The sequence below is a fragment of the Oncorhynchus mykiss genome, chromosome 12, assembly GCF_013265735.2.
Source record: "Oncorhynchus mykiss isolate Arlee chromosome 12, USDA_OmykA_1.1, whole genome shotgun sequence".
NCBI lineage: Eukaryota > Metazoa > Chordata > Actinopteri > Salmoniformes > Salmonidae > Oncorhynchus > Oncorhynchus mykiss.
The window spans coordinates 73,004,178-73,025,044 of NC_048576.1; the positions used below are offsets into that span (position 1 = coordinate 73,004,178).

General features: G+C 42.2%; 1 protein-coding gene across 1 annotated transcript; it reads left to right on the plus strand.

Annotated features, from left to right (window-relative positions):
* The first annotated feature begins 7,144 nt into the window (after positions 1–7,144).
* LOC110538276 (G-protein coupled estrogen receptor 1-like) lies at positions 7,145–19,416 on the plus strand. Its single transcript, XM_021624992.2, has 2 exons — positions 7,145–7,259; positions 14,505–19,416. Exon 2 carries the CDS (start codon positions 15,646–15,648, stop codon positions 16,750–16,752), a length of 1,107 nt encoding a protein of 368 aa, XP_021480667.2. The 5' UTR covers positions 7,145–7,259; positions 14,505–15,645; the 3' UTR covers positions 16,753–19,416.
* Positions 19,417–20,867: the final 1,451 nt, after the last annotated feature.

Genomic DNA, 20,867 nt, shown 5'->3' on the forward strand with positions numbered 1-20,867 from the left:
TTAAGTCGTTTTTGGGGGTTTCTGTACTTTTTGGGGGTTTCTGTACTTAACTATTTCTACTTTTACTTTTGTACTTTTTATAATGTACTTTTTACTTTATACATTTTCCCTGAGACCCAAAAGTACTTGTTACATTTCAAATGCTTAACAGGACAGGAAAATGATCCAATTCACACACTTGTCAAGACAACATCCCTGGTCATACCTACTGCCTCTGATCTGGCGGACTCACTAAACACAAATGCTTTGTTTGTAAATTATGTCTGAGTTTTGGAGTGTGCCCCTGGCTATCTGTACATTTTTAAGCAAACCAGACAGCACGGTTTTCTTGTTTAATATAAGGAATGTGAAATTAAGTACATCTACTTTTGAAACTTAAGTATATTTAAAACCAAATACTTTAGACTTTTACTCAAGTAGTATTTTACTTGGTGACTTTCACTTTTACTTTAGTTATTTTCTATTAAGCTATCTTTACTTTTACTCAAGTATGGTAATTGGGTACTTCTGCACCATGTGGGGTACAGAGATTAGGTAGTCATTCAAAAATCATGTTAAACACTATTATTGCACACATTTTTTTTGAAAGACAGGGTCCTGAAAAAGGGCCGTTTATTTTTTTGCTGAGTTTATTTAGGCTTGCCGTAACAAAGGGGTTGAATACTTATTAACTCAAGACATTTCAGCTTTTATTTTTTAATTAATTAATAAAAGTACAGAAAAAATAATTCCACTTTGACATTATAGGTTATTGTGTGTAGGCCAGTGACCAAAACATCTCAGTTTAATCACGTTTAAATTCAGGCTGTAACACAACAAAATGTGGAACAAGTCAAGGGGTGTGAATACTTTCTGAAGGCACTGTATGTACTGTACCTCAAGTGCTTTTCGGTCCCAAATGCCACCCACCACTCCTCAAATTATATTTCAGAAAATAACATTTCCACTTTGGAGCACTTCACAATTCTCCTTTATGATTGTATTAACAGTCAAGATAACATAAATCAAGCTGATTTTGAAATGTTCATGAAGAAAGCTACAGAGAAGGAGCAAGTCCTCTCACAAATTATGCTTTGGTGCGGCACATCAAAAGCAAATAATACACGTTATTTTTATGCATTTTTTCCACAACATTGAGTGCTTCACAACAACCTGGCCTAAACCCCCAAAAAGCAAATGGTAGCAATGTGGAAAGGAGCAATTAAAAAAATATGAAAGGAACCTTCTTTAGCTGTACCAGGTTGAAGGTTGGAGTGCATATGACCATCCGGGCCAGACAAGTTGTAAATTTAGACAAGAGAGTATGGTAGAGTATGTGACAGTTAATGAATTAGTTGTTCATTTAGGCAATATTCATGGCATGAATGACCAACAGGGTCATAGTAGATGAGAGTGTGCTAGACCCTCTAGCCAGAGAGTTGTCCACACAGGTCGACAAAGATCTCATATTCTATATTTCAATCCACTTCATCCCTATTTGGGACATAAGTCCATAATGAGTCTTTATCTGGGCATTCTGAGAATGTGGCCAAGCCATTAGAGTCGTGCTGTGACATTTTGGCAACTGGTCTTTTTGTATAGCTTACTGAAGTATATTTTATTAGTCCAGAATACGCAGCAGATTCTCTTGAGACAACCACTGCTAAAAGACTCCACCCTTCTCATGTCATTCTTGACAACAGGGCAACACTCCAATCTATACAAAAGAACAGATTTGACATAGAGTTGAAGTCGGAAGTTTACATACACTTAGGTTGTAGTCATTAAAACTTGTTTTTCAACCAGTCCACAAAATTCTTGTTAACAAACTATAGTTTTGGGAAGTCAGTTAAGATGTCTACATTGTGCATGACACAAGTAATTTTTCCAATATTTTTTTACAGACAAAATTATTTCACTTATAATTCACTGTATCACAATTCCAGTGGGTCAGAAGTTTACATACTCTAAGCTGACTATGCCTTTAAACAGCTTGGAAAATTCCATAAAATGATGTCATGGCTTTAGAAGCTTCTGATAGGCTAATTGACATCATTTGAGTCAATTGGAGGTGTACCTGTGGATGTATTTCAAGGCCTACCTTCAAACTCAGTGCCTCTTTGCTTGACATCATTGGAAAATCTAAATAAATCAGCCAAGACCTCAGAAAAAAATGTGTAGACCTCCACAAGTCTGGTTCATCCTTGGGAGCAATTTCCAAATGCCTGAAGGTACCACGTTCATCTGTACAAACAATAGTATGCAAGTATAAACACCATGGGACCACGCAGCCGTCACACCGCTCAAGAAGGTGACGCATTCTGTCTCCTAGAGATGAACGTACTTTGGGGCTAAAAGTGCAAATCAATCCCAGAACAACAGCAAAGGACCTCATGAAGATGCTGGAGGAAAAGGTACAAAAGTCTCTATATCCACAGTAAAACGAGTCCTATATTGACATAACCTGAATCCCAGAACAACAGCAAAGGACCTCATGAAGATGCTGGAGGAAAAGGTACAAAAGTCTCTATATCCACAGTAAAACGAGTCCTATATTGACATAACCTGAAAGGCTGCTCAGCAAGGAAGAAGCCACTGCTCCAAAACCGCCATAAAAAAGCCAGACTACGGTTTGCAACTGCACATGGGGACAAGATTGTACTTTTTGGAGAAATGTCCTCTGGTCTGATGAAACAAAAATAGAACTGTTTGGCCATAATGACCATCATTATGTTTGGAGGAAAAAGGGGGAGGCTTGCAAACCGAAGAACACCATCCCAACCATGAAGCACGGGGGTGGCAGCATCATGTTGTGGAGGTGCTTTGCTGCAGGAGGGACTGGTGCACTTCACAAAATAGATAGCATCATGAGGTAGGAAAATTATGTGGATATATTGAAGCAACATCTCCAGACATCAGTCAGGAAGTTAAAGCTTGGTCGCAAATGGGTCTTCCAAATGGACAATGATCCCAAGCATACTTCCAAAGTTGTGGCAAAATGGCTTAAGCCCAAAGTCAGTCCCAAAGTCCTGACCTCAATCCTTTAGAGAATTTGTGGGCAGAACTGAAAAAGTGTGTTCGAGCAAGGAGGCCTACAAACCTAACTCAGTTACACCAACTCTGTAAGGAGGAATGGGCCAAAATTCAACCAACTTATTGTGGGAAGCTTGTGGAAGGCTACCCAAAACATTTGACCCAAGTTAAACAATTCAAAAGCAATGCAACCAAATACTAATTGAGTGTATGTAAACTTCTGACCCACTGGGAATGTGATGAAAGAAATAAAAGCTGACATAAATAATTCTCTCTACTATTATTGTGACATTTCACATTCTTATAATAAAGTGGTGATCCTAACTGAATCTTCACTAACTGAATCTTTACTTAATCTTTACTATGATTAAATGTCAGGAATTGTGAAAAACTGAGTTTAAATGTATTTGGCTAAGGTGTATGTAAACTTCTGACTTCAACTGTAGCTTTTCTATTCTAGGTGGATTTTTGGCTGCTCTACTCTGCTAAGACATCCAAATGGGATGAGTTGCGTAAATGCAGAATGAGAGGATGTTGTTTAGAGATGCTACAGCTGAGAGAAGAGGGTCAATACCTCTGAATTTGTGTGATGTGGTTTTGGTCATGATCCATTCAATGATAATAAAGTAAAGGATAGGAGAGATGAGTGACCCTGGCCTGTCTCACTCCAGACTGCACAGTGAACCACTTAGAGAGGGTACTGTCAAAGTGAATATACATGAAGAGGTCCAGAAACTGATTCTCCAATAGAAATCCCTATCATGTCTGTAGTCGATGTCATAGCGACTTTAGCTAGCTAAGCTCATGCACAGAAACACGCCATCGGGTCTAACGGTCACGCAGGCCGTCAAATCAAAGGGACTTCTTCGATATAAAGCTGTTTCTGACAGAAATTAGAACATGTCGCTTTCACAAGGTTGTTTTCATTACATGATGAGCTACTTTACATTGGCTTGAATCTAGGTTGTGCCTTCACAGAAAAGTAACTACTAAGGAAGACAATTTTCTTTCTCCCAATGACTACACAAACCCCACATTGGTCACTTGGAACTCTGGGTGTAAGAATTATTTGGTATTACCCATGATGACTCTGCATTTGAAGTAGTCAAAAACATGTCCATGATTGTAACAATACCATAGAATCTCAGAATCTGTGGAGAGACCATTCATCTATCGCATCCTTGTCATGTGCAGGATCATGCTTGCTCCTGCCTTAGCTTGGCTGACTCCATACATACATTTTCCGTAAAGCAGAATAAAAAATGATTGATTCCGCATTACTCCTAAACTGGGCTTCAAGTCGCACTCCAGTCTCCGTTTCATTTCATTTATCAGCTGATTTACTTAACAAAAGGCACATCTCAAGGTGGTCCAGATATCCTCATGACATGGCACAAGTGGAGGGTTCGGCCTTTCCTCTTTTGTTCTCTATTGCTCCTCTATTGTTCCCGCAAGCAAGGGGGAGGCCAATGACATCAGAGGGCAACATGAGACCAACTCCTTGAATGAGCTTTGCAGTTATGTCAACAACAAAAAAACTTTTACTCAAAACATATTTCTTTAATTAATAAGAGTGTGACTACATTACTGTATTTCAACAGGAAAGTTAAAAAAAAATAGCTAGTATGAGGTTTCTCAAAAAAGAAATGTTTATACATCAACAACATAAATAATATGATACAGTGTACGTAGTCAGGAACTGTGATTTCATTGGATTTGTTCACATGGCTTACCATGGCAGTCCACAATTCTATAATGAACTGAACTGTTTTTTTATGTTGAGCATGGCATCACGTTGTGCATGGCTCCAATCAGGCCTTTATGGTAGAGTGGCCAGACGGAAGCCATTCCTCAGGAAAAGGCACATGACAGCCCGCTTGGAGTTTGCCAAAAGCCACCTAAAGACTCTCAGACCATGAGAAACAAGATTCTCTGGTCTAACTTTTTTCCTTCCCTGCAGATCCTCTCAAGCTCTGTCTGGTTGGATAGGGAGGGTTGCTGCACAGCGATTTTCAGGTCTCCCCAGAGATGTGCGATCAGGTTCAAGTCCGGGCTCTGGCTGGGCAACTCAAGGACATTCAGAGACTTGTCCTGAAGGCACTCCTGCGTTGTCTTGGCTGTGTTCTTAGGGATGTTGTCCTGTTGGAAGGTGAACCTTCGTCCTGAGCGCTCTGGAGCAGCTTTTCATCAAGGATCTCTCTGTACTTTGCTCCGTGCATCTTTGACTCGATCCTGACTGGGAAATGGGAAATGGGAGGGACACCGATCCTGTAGAGGTTATTAAGGCTTAAACATCCTTCTTTAACCTGTCTCCTCCCCTTCATCTACACTGACTGATGTGGATTTAACAATGGACATTAATAAGGGATCATAGCTTTCACCTGGATTCACCTGGTCAGTCTATGTCAGAAAGAGCAGGTGTTCATAATGTTTTGTACACTCAGTGTATAATTTAGTGTGGAAATAGTTTGTTTATGCCAACAGGATCTTTGTGTGTTTGCCTGTGCATCTGTACTGAGATCAGTTACACAATGCATAAAGAAATAAGCCCCCTGTGAAGAAGAGCTTCCTGTTTGTGTGTCAAGGCCAAAATGAGCAGCATCAGTCTGCCTGCCTCAGATACACGGTGTGAATGGCGATGTAGAGCAGTTAGTATGGTAGTTACATGAGCAGTTCCGTTCCATCCACCAGATGGCCATGTCTAAACACAGACTGGCTCTGTACACTGTCAGATAGCTCAGCTGTCACAGAGGCACGACACCATCCACCATCAACCGCAATAAGAAGGGTGACACAGTCATAATATATTTAATAAAGTCTTCAATTGGGTCTACTGTCTGTGACTGTCTGTGACTGACTGTCTGTGACCCACTTGCTGACGTTGAGGACCAACCTCACAGGAAGTGTTCAACTATAAGCCTCATCGAAGCATCGTCTGGTGTCCATCCTTCTCTTTCTCTCACTCCCCCCTTTTCTTTCGTCAAAATGTATTCTGCTCGGGAGGTTAATTATCTTCCCTCTTTTTTTGCTTTCTCTCTTTACTCTTCCTTTTTTTCTCATCTTGATAACAAAGCTGTGTTGACGAAACCAGAAGCCTCTAAAGGGCATCAAATGTCATTATGAGGAGAATGGGGCAAACTCACAACTCACTTTGCTTTTAATACATAGCGGGGTCAACTATTACCTGTAAAATATAAGTAAGCTATGCTTGGCTGTCCTCATTTGGCCTCTTGAAAAAAGATCTGTTTATAGTCATGGGTGTTCACTAACAATTATCTTCTAATCTATGAATATCCTATACAAAAACAGTTAGTGACTAAAACGTTTTGTGATTGAGAGCTCTGCATACCCTTTTGGAACTAACAAATCTATTTACCTTCTACCGCCTGGTAAGCTTTCTTACCATCTGTGTTTTCCTTGGAAGCAGGCTGGTAAAAGTGGCATCAGTGGTATTTACTGGAGTTCCACATTAAAGCCACTCATGCCAGATTCCCTCCAGTTGGACCCAGTTAGGCTGTCCTATGCCAAATGTTTTTCAGTGCTTTTCGAAACTAGTGAAATATGTTCACTATGCAATGGAAACATTAAACAGATCTGCTGTGAACAGGATGTCAATGCAAACTCCTTTGAGAGGCATAACTAAGAGGAATGAGGTATATGCTATAAAGTATATACAGTACAGTGATGTATGACTATGACCTTATACAAACGATATACTGTGTTCTCTGACGGGATGTGTACAGTGCTGTGTTTTCCTTGCTCAGACTAGATGGACTATAGATGGACTATAGACTATGTACATAGAGACCTGGTCCAAGATACATCTGGAACCTTTAGAAGATCCCATAGCATCCACACACCTCGCTGGGTTAATAATTAGGTCACGGAACCTGAACGCCTGAACGCTTTGAGCAATTCAGCTAGGGTTTAGGGAGAGAGGTGTGAGGGAGGAGGGGAGAGGAGGAGGAGGAGGAGGGGGTAGATGAGTGAGAGAACAAGCATGGTCACAAACAAAGCGAGTTTCATGAGGGAGGAGGTCTAGTGTTGGCGTTATCTTGAGCTCTCTCTCCTCCTCTTCTTCTGGCTCCCCTCTCTCTCTCCCTCTCTCCCTGGGTTGGGGTGAACAGCAGGTGGCGCAGGCAGTGAGTGCAGCCTCAGCTGGACACGGGGATTAGAAATCGGTGACACTCCACCGACTTCTGCACTGGAGCTTCACACTGGATGGACAACAAGCCCACCACGGAAAAGTAAGTGGTTTTCTCTGCTCTCCATCCCTGTGTGATATTGCAGCTGTTTTATGACTATTACAGAGTTGAAGAAAATAAATGGTCTCAGATATTAGAAGGGGAAGGTGCAAACTTGAATTGGATGGGAGGTTTCAATCAATCAGGACCAGAGATTAATGGGATTTTTCCTCTGCTCATTGTCAGATTTAATTTCACTTCGATGGTGTTACAAATTAGACAGTTCAAGTTGTTATTTTTCAGATTTAAGATTGTGTAATAAATGGGGACATTCGGGAGTCCATTCTACAAAAGAAAATGAACATGTGTAGACTGGAGTGGATAAGCTGCCTGTTGCTTTTGGGGTTGATGGACCATTTGTACCTTCATGCCCAGTGAACAGAAAGTGATTAGTGATGTATCGTTTTTTTAATCCGCTCTTCATTTTTCCACACTAACCTACATGTCTGAACTGGTAGATTGACATCCTGTTTCCCTAGAGAGACAGGAAGCTGTCAGGTCTCATGTCTAACTAGCACCATGCATCTCTTCTTTTGTCCACAACAAAATAACCCCTCTTCAGTTTCTAGAGATAGATGCCCAGCTTGATAGCAATGGGGCCATTTGGGGAGCTTTTTGCCTGGTGCTTAAGCTTTTTTAGCTGGCTTATGAATGGGGTGTTATGACAAAAGCTGTATAATAACGCAAAATGGGGTAACCAGCCTTGCTTATAGACAGTGCAGATGGAGGATAAACTAATTACATATCAAGCTAATTAATACAGATAGAATGCCTCACGTCATTCTGCCTCAGGCTATAAAAGTCTTGATAACAGGAGTTTTCATGTATGACTGTACTAAACGGCATAAAGGGTCAAATAAAATGTACCAGTATGTCTATCTTTGAATTATACAACTGTCTTTATACGGGAATGATATTAATCTTAGCTCTCCTAATGTGGGTCCTGTTGATTCTTGATCAGCCATCCATCTTGGTCCATATCAAAATAAAGTCCCCTTGTCTAATCTAAGTGGGCTGGCATGTCTTTCTACACTTATCTGCCTTCTAGGGCCGCGAGTGCCATTTAATTGGCAATATGTTCCAAAAGCATCACAGCAGTTTGAGGCTGAATTGTGAAAACATTAGATGATGTATTGCTCTAAGCGTCAAATCCTTCATTCTTCTGGAAGTCAAAGCAGACAGTCAAAGTTTGTTTGCCAAAGGATAATGGTAATATACTGCATGGTTGGGTTAGCAAGGCTTCCTGGGTGTTTCTCAAATGGCTCAGAGGCTATTCTCCCTGTGAGATGAGATCCCTAGGTCTCATTTATCCAGTTTTCCTGTTCATACATGCTTCATGGCTGAGATAGGGCTGTGAAAGTCGGCACTCAGGGGAGAGGAGGCAGCATTAATATTGCAGAGGTTTTCCTTTTTGTAAATGAAAAGACTGAGGGTCTGAGTGTGAACGCATGCTAAAGGTCAAGGTTCCCTCTGCACTGACGGAAAACAGGCAGCGGGAAGTATCATGATATTATTTACACTGTAAAGGGGTTGCTGTGAATTGATCAGTAAGTTACAGGCAGCAAAGAAGCATGTAAATTACTGTATTTCATATTGCACACACCACATACCAGTTAAATTGGTACAGCACTCTTACTAATAGGTGGAACAAATATAGTACCATTCGAAATACAGCAATTCTTTCCCCTCCTACATCATTTTCTCACAATGCACCATAATTTACAATATGCTGCAGTAAAAGGTTTCATGGTATTTTCCTGTTGATAATATCCCAAAATTACCATATAACTTAGTTTTCCTTTACAGTGTAGCTTAGACTATTATTTAGCTAAGACCAACGTGGAGAAATTAAAATTGGGATAATGTGCAAAACAGTCAGGGTTAGATTAGAGTTGTATTTTTGTAAATAACAGCTGGTGCACGATATCTAAGGAATTCTCAAGGTTTTGCTCACCTGAGTTAGCTAGAGAGTTTTCATCTGTATTTTTCGTAGCTGTCTACATACCACCACAGACTGAGGCTGGCACTAAGACCACACTCAATGAGCTGTATTCCACCATAAGCAAACAGGAAAACGCTCATCCAGAGGTGGCTCTCCTAGTGGCCGGGGACTTGCAGGAAACTTAAATCCATCTTCCCAAATTTCTATCAGCATGTTAAATGTGTAACCAGAGGGATAAAAACTCTGGACCATCTTTACTCCACACACAGGGACTCATACAAAGCTCTCCCTCGCCCTCCATTTGGCAAATCTGACCATAATTCTATCCTCCTGATTCCTGCTTACAAGCAAAAATTAATAAAAAGTGGTTAGATGAATCATATGCCATTGAGGAGTACACCACATCAGTCATTGGCTTCATCAATAAGTGCATCGATGACGTTGTCCCCACAGTGGCTGTACGTGCATACCCCAACCAGAAGCCATGGATTACAGGCAAAATCTGCACTAAGCTAAAGGCTAGAGCTGCCGCGCTCAAGGAGCGGGTCTCTAACCCAGAAGCTTAAAAGAAATTCCGCTATGCCCTCCGACGAACCATCAAACAGGCAAAGCCTCAAAACAGGAATAAGATAAAATCATCCCACACCGGCTCTGATGCTCGTCGGATTTGGCAAACCATTAAAGACTACAAAGGGAAGCACAGCGGAGAATTGCCCATTGACATGAGCCTACCAGACGAGCTAAACTACTTCTATGCTCACTTCGAGGCAAATAACACTGAAACATGCATGAGAGCTCCAGCTGTTCCGGAAGACTGTGTGATCACTCTCTCCGCAGCCAGTGTGGGTAAGACCTTTAAACAGGTCAACATTCACAAGGCCACAGGGCCAGACGGATTACCAGGACGTGTACTGCGAGCATCCGCTGACCAACTGGCAAGTATCTTCACTGACATTTTCCACCTCTCCCTGTCCGAGTCTGTAATACCAACATGTTTTAAGCAGACCACCATAGTTCCTGTGCCCAAGAATACTAAGGTAGCCTGCCTAAATGACTACCCGACTACATGTCTGTAGCCATGAAATGCTTTGAAAGGCTGCTTAGAAAGGCATTATCCCAGAAACCCTAGACCCACTCCAATTTGCATACCGCACCAATAGATCCACAGATGATGCAATCTCTATTGCACTCCACACTGCCCTTTCCACCCTGAACAAAAGGAACACCTATGTGAGAATGCTATTCATTGACTACAGCTCAGAGTTCAACACCATGGTGCCCTCAAGCTCATCAATAAGCCAAGGACCCTGGTACTAAACACCTGCAACTGGATCCTGGGCTTCCTGACAGACAGCCCCCAGGTGGTAAGGGTAGGGAACAACATATCTGCCACGCTGATCCTCGACACAGAGGCCCCTCAGGTGTGCATGCTCAGTCCCCTCCTGTACTCCCTGTTTACTCATGACTGCACGGCCAGGCACGACTCCAACACCATCATTAAGTTTGCCGATGACACAACAGTGGTAGGCCTGATCACCGACAACGACGAGACAACCTACAGTGCCTTGCGAAAGTATTCGGCCCCCTTGAACTTTGCGACCTTTTGCCACATTTCAGGCTTCAAACATAAAGATATAAAACTGTTTTTTTTTGTGAAGAATCAGCAACAAGTGGGACACAATCATGAAGTGGAACGACATTTATTGGATATTTCAAACTTTTTTAACAAATCAAAAACTGAAAAATTGGGCGTGCAAAATTATTCAGCCCCTTTACTTTCAGTGCAGCAAACTCTCTCCAGAAGTTCAGTGAGGATCTCTGAATGATCCAATGTTGACCTAAATGACTAATGATGATAAATACATACCACCTGTGTGTAATCAAGTCTCCGTATAAATGCACCTGCACTGTGATAGTCTCAGAGGTCCGTTAAAAGCGCAGAGAGCATCATGAAGAACAAGGAACACACCAGGCAGGTCCGAGATACTGTTGTGAAGAAGTTTAAAGCCGGATTTGGATACAAAAGATTTCCCAAGCTTTAAACATCCCAAGGAGCACTGTGCAAGCGATAATATTGAAATGGAAGGAGTATCAGACCACTGCAAATCTACCAAGACCTGGCCGTCCCTCTAAACTTTCAGCTCATACAAGGAGAAGACTGATCAGAGATGCAGCCAAGAGGCCCATGATCACTCTGGATGAACTGCAGAGATCTACAGCTGAGGTGGGAGACTCTGTCCATAGGACAACAATCAGTCGTATATTGCACAAATCTGGCCTTTATGGAAGAGTGGCAAGAAGAAAGCCATTTCTTAAAGATATCCATAAAAAGTGTTGTTTAAAGTTTGCCACAAGCCACCTGGGAGACACACCAAACATGTGGAAGAAGGTGCTCTGGTCAGATGAAACCAAAATTGAACTTTTTGGCAACAATGCAAAACGTTATGTTTGGCGTAAAAGCAACACAGCTGAACACCATCCCCACTGTCAAACATGGTGGTGGCAGCATCATGGTTTGGGCCTGCTCTTCTTCAGCAGGGACAGGGAAGATGGTTAAAATTGATGGGAAGATGGATGGAGCCAAATACAGGACCATTCTGGAAGAAAACCTGATGGAGTCTGCAAAAGACCTGAGACTGGGACGGAGATTTGTCTTCCAACAAGACAATGATCCAAAACATAAAGCAAAATCTACAATGGAATGGTTCAAAAATAAACATATCCAGGTGTTAGAATGGCCAAGTCAAAGTCCAGACCTGAATCCAATCGAGAATATGTGGAAAGAACTGAAAACTGCTGTTCACAAATGTTCTCCATCCAACCTCACTGAGCTCGAGCTGTTTTGCAAGGAGAAATGGGAAAACATTTCTGTCTCTCGATGTGCAAAACTGATAGAGACATACCCCAAGCGACTTACAGCTGTAATCGGAGCAAAAGGTGGCGCTACAAAGTATTAACTTAAGGGGGCTGAATAATTTTGCACGCCCAATTTTTCAGTTTTTGTTTTGTTAAAAAAGTTTGAAATATCTAATAAATGTCGTTCCACTTCATGATTGTGTCCCACTTGTTGTTGATTCTTCACAAAAAATACAGTTTTATATCTTTATGTTTGAAGCCTGAAATGTGGCAAAAGGTCGCAAAGTTCAAGGGGGCCGAATACTTTCGCAAGGCACTGTATAGGGAGGAGGTCAGAGACCTGGCCTTGTGGTGACCGGAAAACAACCTCTCCCTCAACTTGATCAAGACAAAAGAGATGATTGTGGACTACAGGAAAAAGAGGGCCGAGCACGCTCCCATTCTCATCGACGGGGCTGTAGTTGAGCAGGTTGAGAGTTTCAAGTTCCTTGGTGTCCACATCACTAACAAACTAACATGGTCCAAGCACACCAAGACAGTTGTGAAGAGGGCACGACAAAACCTATTCCCCCTCAGGAGACAGAAAAGATTTGGCATGGGCCTCAGATCTTCAAAAGGTTCTACAGCTGCACCATCGAGAGCATCCTGACTGGTTGCATCCCTGCCTGGTATGGCAACTGCTCGTCCTCTGACCACAAGGCCCTACAGAGGGTAGTGCGTACGGCCCAGTACATCACTGTGGCAAAGCTTCTTGCCATCCAGGCCCTCTATAGCAGGCGGAGTCAGACGAAGGCCCTAAATATTGTCAAAGACTCCAGCCACCCTAGTCATAAACTGTTCTCTCTGCTACTGCACAGCAAGTGGTACCGGAGCACCAAGTCTAGATCCAAGACACTTCTAAACAGCTTTTACCCCCAAGCCATAAGACTCCTGAACATCTAATTAAATGGCTTGCAAGACTATTTGCATTTGTCCCCCCCCCCCTTCCACCGCTGCTACTCTCTGTTATTATCTATGCATAATCACTTTAATAACTCTACCTACAATGTACATATTATCTCAATTACCTCGAATAACCGGTGCCCCCACACATTGACTCTGTACCTGTATATAGTCTCGCTATTGTTATTTTACTGCTGTTCTTTAATGACTTGTTCCTTTTATTTCTTATTCTTATTTGATCATGTTTATTTTTTTAAATTTTTTTTACTTCTTTGTTGGTTAGGGTCTCGTAAGTAAGCATTTCACTGTGCGGTTGTATTCGGCGCATGTGACTAATAAAATTGTGTTTTATTTTGATTTGAGATTGATCTAATCTAGACTCTAAATAAATTACTGTACATGATCTGTTATCAATAATAAAACTAAGCAAATGTAAAGTGAAGAAAAAACATTGACTGGAAAAGGCTGCAACAAACACTCAAAGTGGACAGTTTTATCTCAATTTCAATCTCTTACTTACAGTTGTGGCTGCTTTGCGTGATGTATTGTTGTCTCTACCTTCTTGCCCTTTGTGCTGTTGTCTGTGTCCAATAATGTTTGTACCCTGTTTTGTGCTGCTACTGTACCATGTTGTTCTGCTGCCATGTTTTGTTGCTACCATGTTGTTGTCATGTTGTGTTGCTCCCATGCTGTTTTGTCATGTGTTGCTGCCATGCTATGTTGTTGTCTTAGGTCTCTCTTTATGTAGTGTTGTCTCTCTTGTCGTGATGTGTGTTTTGTCCAATATTTTAATTTTTAATCCCAGCCCCTGTCCCCGCAGGAGGCCTTTTGCCTTTTGGTAGGCCGTCATTGTAAATAAGAATTTGTTTTTAACTGACTTGCCTAGTTAAATAAAGGTTAAGTGAATAAAACATTGATTGAACATTGATTTATGAAATGTCTTTTCTGCGTCACTGTTTAGGAATAGAAACATATCATCTCACGGATTAATGATATTTGCTTATCAAGAATATAACAAGGGCTGTCTCTTACTTGTATAGAAATCATGTGCCCTGCTCTAGCCAAAACATCAGATTTAGAATGGTTTTGTTCAATGTTAATTAGCTTCAAATCTATTTTCCCACCATCCCACCAATTAATAAAAATTAAGTCTGGAGCAGGCTGAGCCAGGATGGGCTGAAGATTTCAAAGCAGCTGGTTTTCAATGAATCTGTTTAAGCCTGAGAATGTGCATTTTAATGCCCTTTGGTAACCACCAACGAACTTCGTCTCGTCTCGGAATTAGTAGAGACAAACTGTTGAGTTCAACCATCATATATGATTGATTGCTGTGTATACAGTTCGATACCAGTAAATAATGTTTTACCTGAGATGAAACCTCTGGTCCTTTGGAGTTTGATATGTGCTCAATCACTAGACAGACAACCAGACATGTCATTTGACCAAAGGCTGCTGAGCACATAATCCTTCTTTCATGTAATGACTTTCTTCTTCTGTCTTCTCCACAGCTCAGGTGTCACAGCAATAGCGTCACAGGCTGAGGTTGGGTGAATAAACATGCACATGGACTGGATGAGAAAATCCAGCACTGGAATCAGAACGTGTGAAAAACAAACGGCTCAAAAAAAGAGAAAGAAGCAAAGTCCCTTAGTACATGTTGGTCCTTAGGTTGAACCACATGGATCATGTAAGCCCTTAGGTTGAACCACTTGGATCATGTAAGCCCTTAAGTTGAACCACATGGATCATGTAAGCTCTTAGGTTGAACCACATGGATCATGTAAGCCCTTAGGTTGAACCACTTGGATCATGTAAGCCCTTAGGTTGAACCACATGGATCATGTAAGCCCTTAGGTTGAACCACATGGATCATGTAAGCCCTTAGGTTGAACCACATGGATCATGTAAGCCCTTAGGTTGAACCACATGGATCATGTAAGCCCTTAGGTTGAACCACATGGATCATGTAAGCTCTTAGGTTGAACCACTTGGATCATGTAAGCCCTTAGGTTGGACCACATGGATAATGTAAGCTCTTAGGTTGAACCACTTGGATCATGTAAGCCCTTAGGTTGAACCACTTGGATCACGTAAGCCCTTAGGTTGGACCACATGGATAATGTAAGCCCTTAGGTTGGACCACATGGATCATGTAAGCCCTTAGGTTGGACCACTTGGATCATGTAAGCCCTTAGTTTGAACCACATGGATCATGTAAGCCCTTAGGTTGAACCACATGGATCATGTAAACCCTTAGGTTGAACCACTTGGATCATGTAAGCCCTTAGGTTGAACCACATGGATCATGTAAGCCCTTAGGTTGAACCACTTGGATCATGTAAGCCCTTAGGTTGGACCACATGGATAATGTAAGCCCTTAGGTTGGACCACATGGATAATGTAAGCACTAGCAACATGCCGATAAGAAGGGGTGATATCAAAACATGGAGGTGCTGCTCTGTGTCTGTACCCTCTGTCATCTATTGCTAGGCAAACCTTGATATAAACATGGGGTCAGATAACCCTTAAACTATTTCTATATTATAAGAACTGACTTCTGTCAGCATGCAAATGGAGCATAGATGAGAGAACCTTTCGAGACAGAGAATCGGGCACTGACACGATTGAAATATGTAGGCTATATGATCTATGATTCAAGACCTTCAAAGCAAAGACACAGGCAGTATGGAAGTGCAGACCACCTCTCTGGTTCAGGCATATGTCACCGGTACGGAGCAACTAAACACCTCATATGACTACAACGTCACGGACGCGACTGAGAACCCAGACACCTATCAGTTCTATACCATCGGCCTCTTCCTCTCCTGCCTCTACACCATCCTCCTCTTTCCCATCGGCTTCATTGGGAATATACTCATCCTGGTGGTCAACCTCAACCACAGGGAGAAGATGACTATCCCGGACCTCTACTTTGTAAACCTGGCAGTCGCAGACCTCATCCTGGTGGCAGACTCCCTCATCGAGGTCTTCAACCTCAATGAGAAGTACTATGAGTACGCTGTTCTGTGTACCTTCATGTCCTTATTCCTGCAGGTCAATATGTACAGCAGCATCTTTTTCCTGACATGGATGAGCTTTGATCGCTACGTGGCTCTGGCCAGCTCCATGAGCAGTAGTCCTCTGAGGACCATGCAGCACGCCAAGCTCAGCTGCAGCCTCATCTGGATGGCCTCCATCCTGGCTACGCTGCTCCCCTTCACCATCGTCCAGACCCAGCACCGCGGCGAGGTGCACTTCTGCTTCGCCAACGTCTTTGAGATCCAGTGGTTAGAGGTGACCATCGGCTTCCTGGTGCCCTTCTCCGTCATCGGCCTGTGCTACTCGCTGATCGTGCGTATCTTGATGCAGGCGCAAAAGCACCGGGGTCTGTGGCCTCGCAGACAGAAGGCCCTGAGGATGATCGGGGTGGTGGTGCTGGTGTTCTTCATCTGCTGGCTGCCTGAGAACATCTTCATCAGCATCCAGCTGCTGCATGGCACGGACGACCCGGCCCAGCGCAGCACCTTCAGCGGCCACCTGTGGCACGACTACCCGCTGACGGGCCACATCGTCAACCTGGCCGCCTTCTCCAACAGCTGCCTCAACCCCATCATCTACAGCTTCCTGGGGGAGACCTTCAGGGACAAGCTAAGACTCTTCATCAAGCAGAAGGCCAGCTGGTCCGTGCTCTACCGCTTCTGCCACCACACCCTAGATTTACACATACCTGTGAGGAGTGGGGTGTCGGAGGTGTGATGCTGCAGGATCAGCAACATCTTTGTATGAAAGGTTAGGATGTAACAGAAGTCCAGGGGGGAGTAAGAGCTATGTGCTGCTGTGTCTACCCAGCAGGATCCTGGGAATTGTCTTCATGACACACTCAATTCTTCCAGAATTCAGCTTCTTATAAGTGGTAGAGATACCATGGAGGAAAACTGAAACTGACCATGAGGCAGCCATTTTGTCTCCTGTAAGCGCGGGTGGAGAACACACTGTGTATCTTCATTAGATATAAATAATGATATTAGGGTAATAAATAAACATTTGGAAAATGGAGAAGGCAAATTGATGAAAATACCAGGTTTGGTGTTCTTTCAATCTCTTCTCATTATTCTAATGTAACAAAGCTATACCTGTCATGAAACCGCAACAATCTACTCAGAGAAATGGCAGTGTGGGAACAACTTAAAACAGACACATCAAAGGGACCAGTGACTTGCTTCTCCTTGACCCCAGTGTGGTTATTGTAACACTGTATACTGCTCAGAACTGTTTGGGTAACCCATAAGACCGCTAGACACACCTGTTGTCGGATCGTTTTTTTATGTACTGACAATTCATTGTATTGTAAGTAGATGTCCTTTTCTTTGTTTGCCTGTGCAAGCAATTGACCACTCACACCACTTTTATTTAAATAAATAAAATAAACATTTGTTTTTTAGGAAGCTGTTGAGAAGCTCTTTGCTGACTTAGTACTGACAACCTTAAGTGTATTACAAAAAGTGGAAGTAAAAGACAGGATATGCCTTCCATAAATCTAAACAAATAATTTTTCTACATATGAAAACAAATTGTAGGTGGTGACCTGCTGCATGTGCCCAGACGTCAGAAAAAGCTTCTTTGCCTTTGATTTTCTCCTACGTTTACAGAATTCATTTGAAATGTTTTTAACAAAAATATTCTTAAAATCAAGGTAGATAGCAAAGGAAACATGAATGCTCATTTTCCTCAAGCATACACAAACAGTTGTGTGCCAGTGCCTTCAGTATTTGAAGAACGCTAAACATATCGAGTTAAGACCGATACTCATTCTAAAGACGGATGTTGTCCACATTATTATGACCCTAGTTGTCAACTCCTGTTTGCCTGAGGCAGAAACAAGGAGGCAGGTGTTTCTCTGAGTGGAGGAGAGGGACTATATGTAAACACATTACTCAATGAAGACGACAGAGGCGCTGCTATCATCTCTTGTGTTTACTCTCAGTCGCCAACAGTTTCAGTCATTCTAAAACTACAGTGAGCAGAGACAGATTTATTTACCAAATGCTTGTTTATTTACCAAATACTATTTTGGGTAAGGGCTGAGGGTAAGGGTTAATATCCCTTTAAACATCCTTTTCTGTCTTGCTAATCTGTCTGTGAAACAAGGCTGAATAAAGACCAGATCTTTTAGTTCTTGTTACAGTTGAGAGTATATACAGTAGGCTACTGTAAGGAGTCTCACCTGCTCCTGTTTTGCTAGAAAAATCTCCTCAATTACAGGAACCCGGCAAAAGGACTGCTCCCCTCAACTATTGTTCTCATTCACTGTAAACCCAAACATTCTGCAGAAATACACCAATCTTTGTAAGTTTATGCCATGACCCTGTTAACCCTTATTGAACTCTAAGACCCTCGCCTCAGTCATTACCGTGTATGAAATCCTTACTGTGCATTACGGTGCGTTCTGAGAAAAGTATCCATTTTCCATGAATGTAAAAGGAACTGAGAGAAAAACAAACAAATACAGTGGATTCCAGTAATTGCAGTTCCCAGCAGTTAGGTTTTTGTGCTATTTGTTTGTGTTTGTGAATTACTCCTAGGTTACTCAAACTGTAACAATCCATTCTATCTCTAATTTGAATCTGGGGAAATGATGGATTAGTGCATGTGTCAGATATCGTTTGACTAATAGGCCTACTTACTGAAACCACAACAGAAGAGGCATGGTATTTTTTTTTATAGACATCATAAAATATCTTATAGAATCTGCCAACAAGCCCTTCTATGTGCGCCTGAATTCCCACGCGTGAACCACCCATAACAAGCAAACTAATTTATATCAAGATAACAATAAGATATCAATAATAGCACATAGGCAATTGGTCATAGGCAATTTGAGGTTATGTACTTCAGGATTATGCAACAGGCGGGCCACGCAAACAGGATGGCAGTGGCTCATTTGGGTGCCACCACTTTGTAACATTTATGGCCTAACCCATGTGCGTTGTTGAAGAATACAATAGCACATTGATTTTCTTTTAGAGTGCCTGGCTAAAAAAAACAGGGCATCAAAAACTGGGTTCCTAGTTGGAAGTAGATTGACTATCAACTTGTTTCTTACCTTGTAATAAATACTAACACTATCAAAGGAGAAATAAGGAGTAGTAATTAACAAACAATTCCTAATAATTACAAGGCAAATAAATACTGGCTACTAAGCAACACAAGAGGATGTGAAAAACCTTTGGACAGTGCCATAAACGTATTCATTGAGGCTCCAAATCATCTGACGTAAATCCAGTTTACAGCCTCTGTGTATATCATTGTCAGATAGAGCAAGTCAATAAACAGTTAATGCATCAGGTTGAATCTGACATGGCTAAAAGTGATCTGTCTTTTTATTACTATCTCGTATTACTGTGAATTGCACCCTCTATCCTAAGCAACATTTTGGGATGAATATTCTCAAAGCCACAAGCAAAAAACTACTTCGGTGTCATTCCAGAGAGCAAATAGGTTCCCATTGAAAAATGGTTTCAAGGATGATACAGGGCACGCCTGCATGTATCCTGTGGTTTAATTATTGTTCCTGTGGGTGTTGCTGAGACAACCTCCCTGTGGGTCTGTTACAGTAATGCCAGTGAGAGTTCAGTAAGTTACATTGTGTGTGAATGGGAAAGTGTGCTGCTGGGCTGGATGGCCAGCCTGTGGCTGTGGTAAGGCTGGGCTGTATTTGTGGATGGAGCTGCTCAGCGGGAGATGGCGGCTTGGCGTAGTCTGGGAAAAGCATGAGCCCAAACCACAAACTGTTTTTCCAGCTGTGATAATCCAGGCAGCCTGGGAAATCAGCTCAGAGCATTGTTTGAATAATTGTTTGTAGGGGGTCTTTCGTGAAAATGTCAAACTTCTTGTGGTACATGATACAAAGATCTGTCGTTTTCACACAAAACACGTGTGTACCTCGTCTCTTTTGGGTGAAATAGCATGTTAAATTGCTTGAACATGAGAACATACAGGTGATACTCTCTGTGTACACTTGTGAACCACATATAGCAGAATGTTCAGAAAATACTAGAACGGGGCTGGGTATGGGTTGGGTATACAATGTTTGTATGAGATTTAGTAATAAAATAAAGATCCCTGTGAGAATGACCTGAGGATGCGACTATCAAGGAAGGCGACAGAAGGGAGCAAGACAGGAAGAACGCAAGGATGACTGACAAGTTCATTAATATACAGAAGCGGCGGCCAGACGGACAAAACCAAAAGCACCCCAGGTCACCCATCCCCTGGGGTGAGGCAGAGCAGGACCCGTCCGGCACACGTGTGGTGTACACAGACACACACACACACACACACACACACACACATACACACACACACACACACACACACACACACACACACACACACACACACACACACACACACACACACACACACACACACATACACACACATACACACACATACACACACACACACACACACACACACACACACACACACACACACACACACACACACACACATACACACACACACACACACACACACACACACACACACACACAGGGAGATATAGACTGTGAGAAGAGTTTGACAGGGGACTGTGTAGCTGTCGGGTTGAGTCGGGGTCAGAGTTGGATGTGACTGACGTCATAGAATGCAGAAATGGTGTGACTTTTTCCTTTGATTTCTCTTCCGCATTTTTTCTCTTTGAATGAGGTTTGGTTAGACCCTTGAGCATGCTTGGGCAGTATAACTTGACTTTTAAAGATGACCAGAGTAATACACACTGACATTCTATTGCAAATTGAAGAAAAAGGTGAAACACATTCACCACAGCCAGTGTTGGGAAACTACTCCAAAAATACAGTTTACCAAGC

What these genes read in the sequence shown, in the direction of transcription:
- LOC110538276 (XM_021624992.2), top strand. Translation starts at nt 15,646, where the DNA reads ATGATTCAAGACCTTCAAAGCAAAGACACAGGCAGTATGGAAGTGCAG.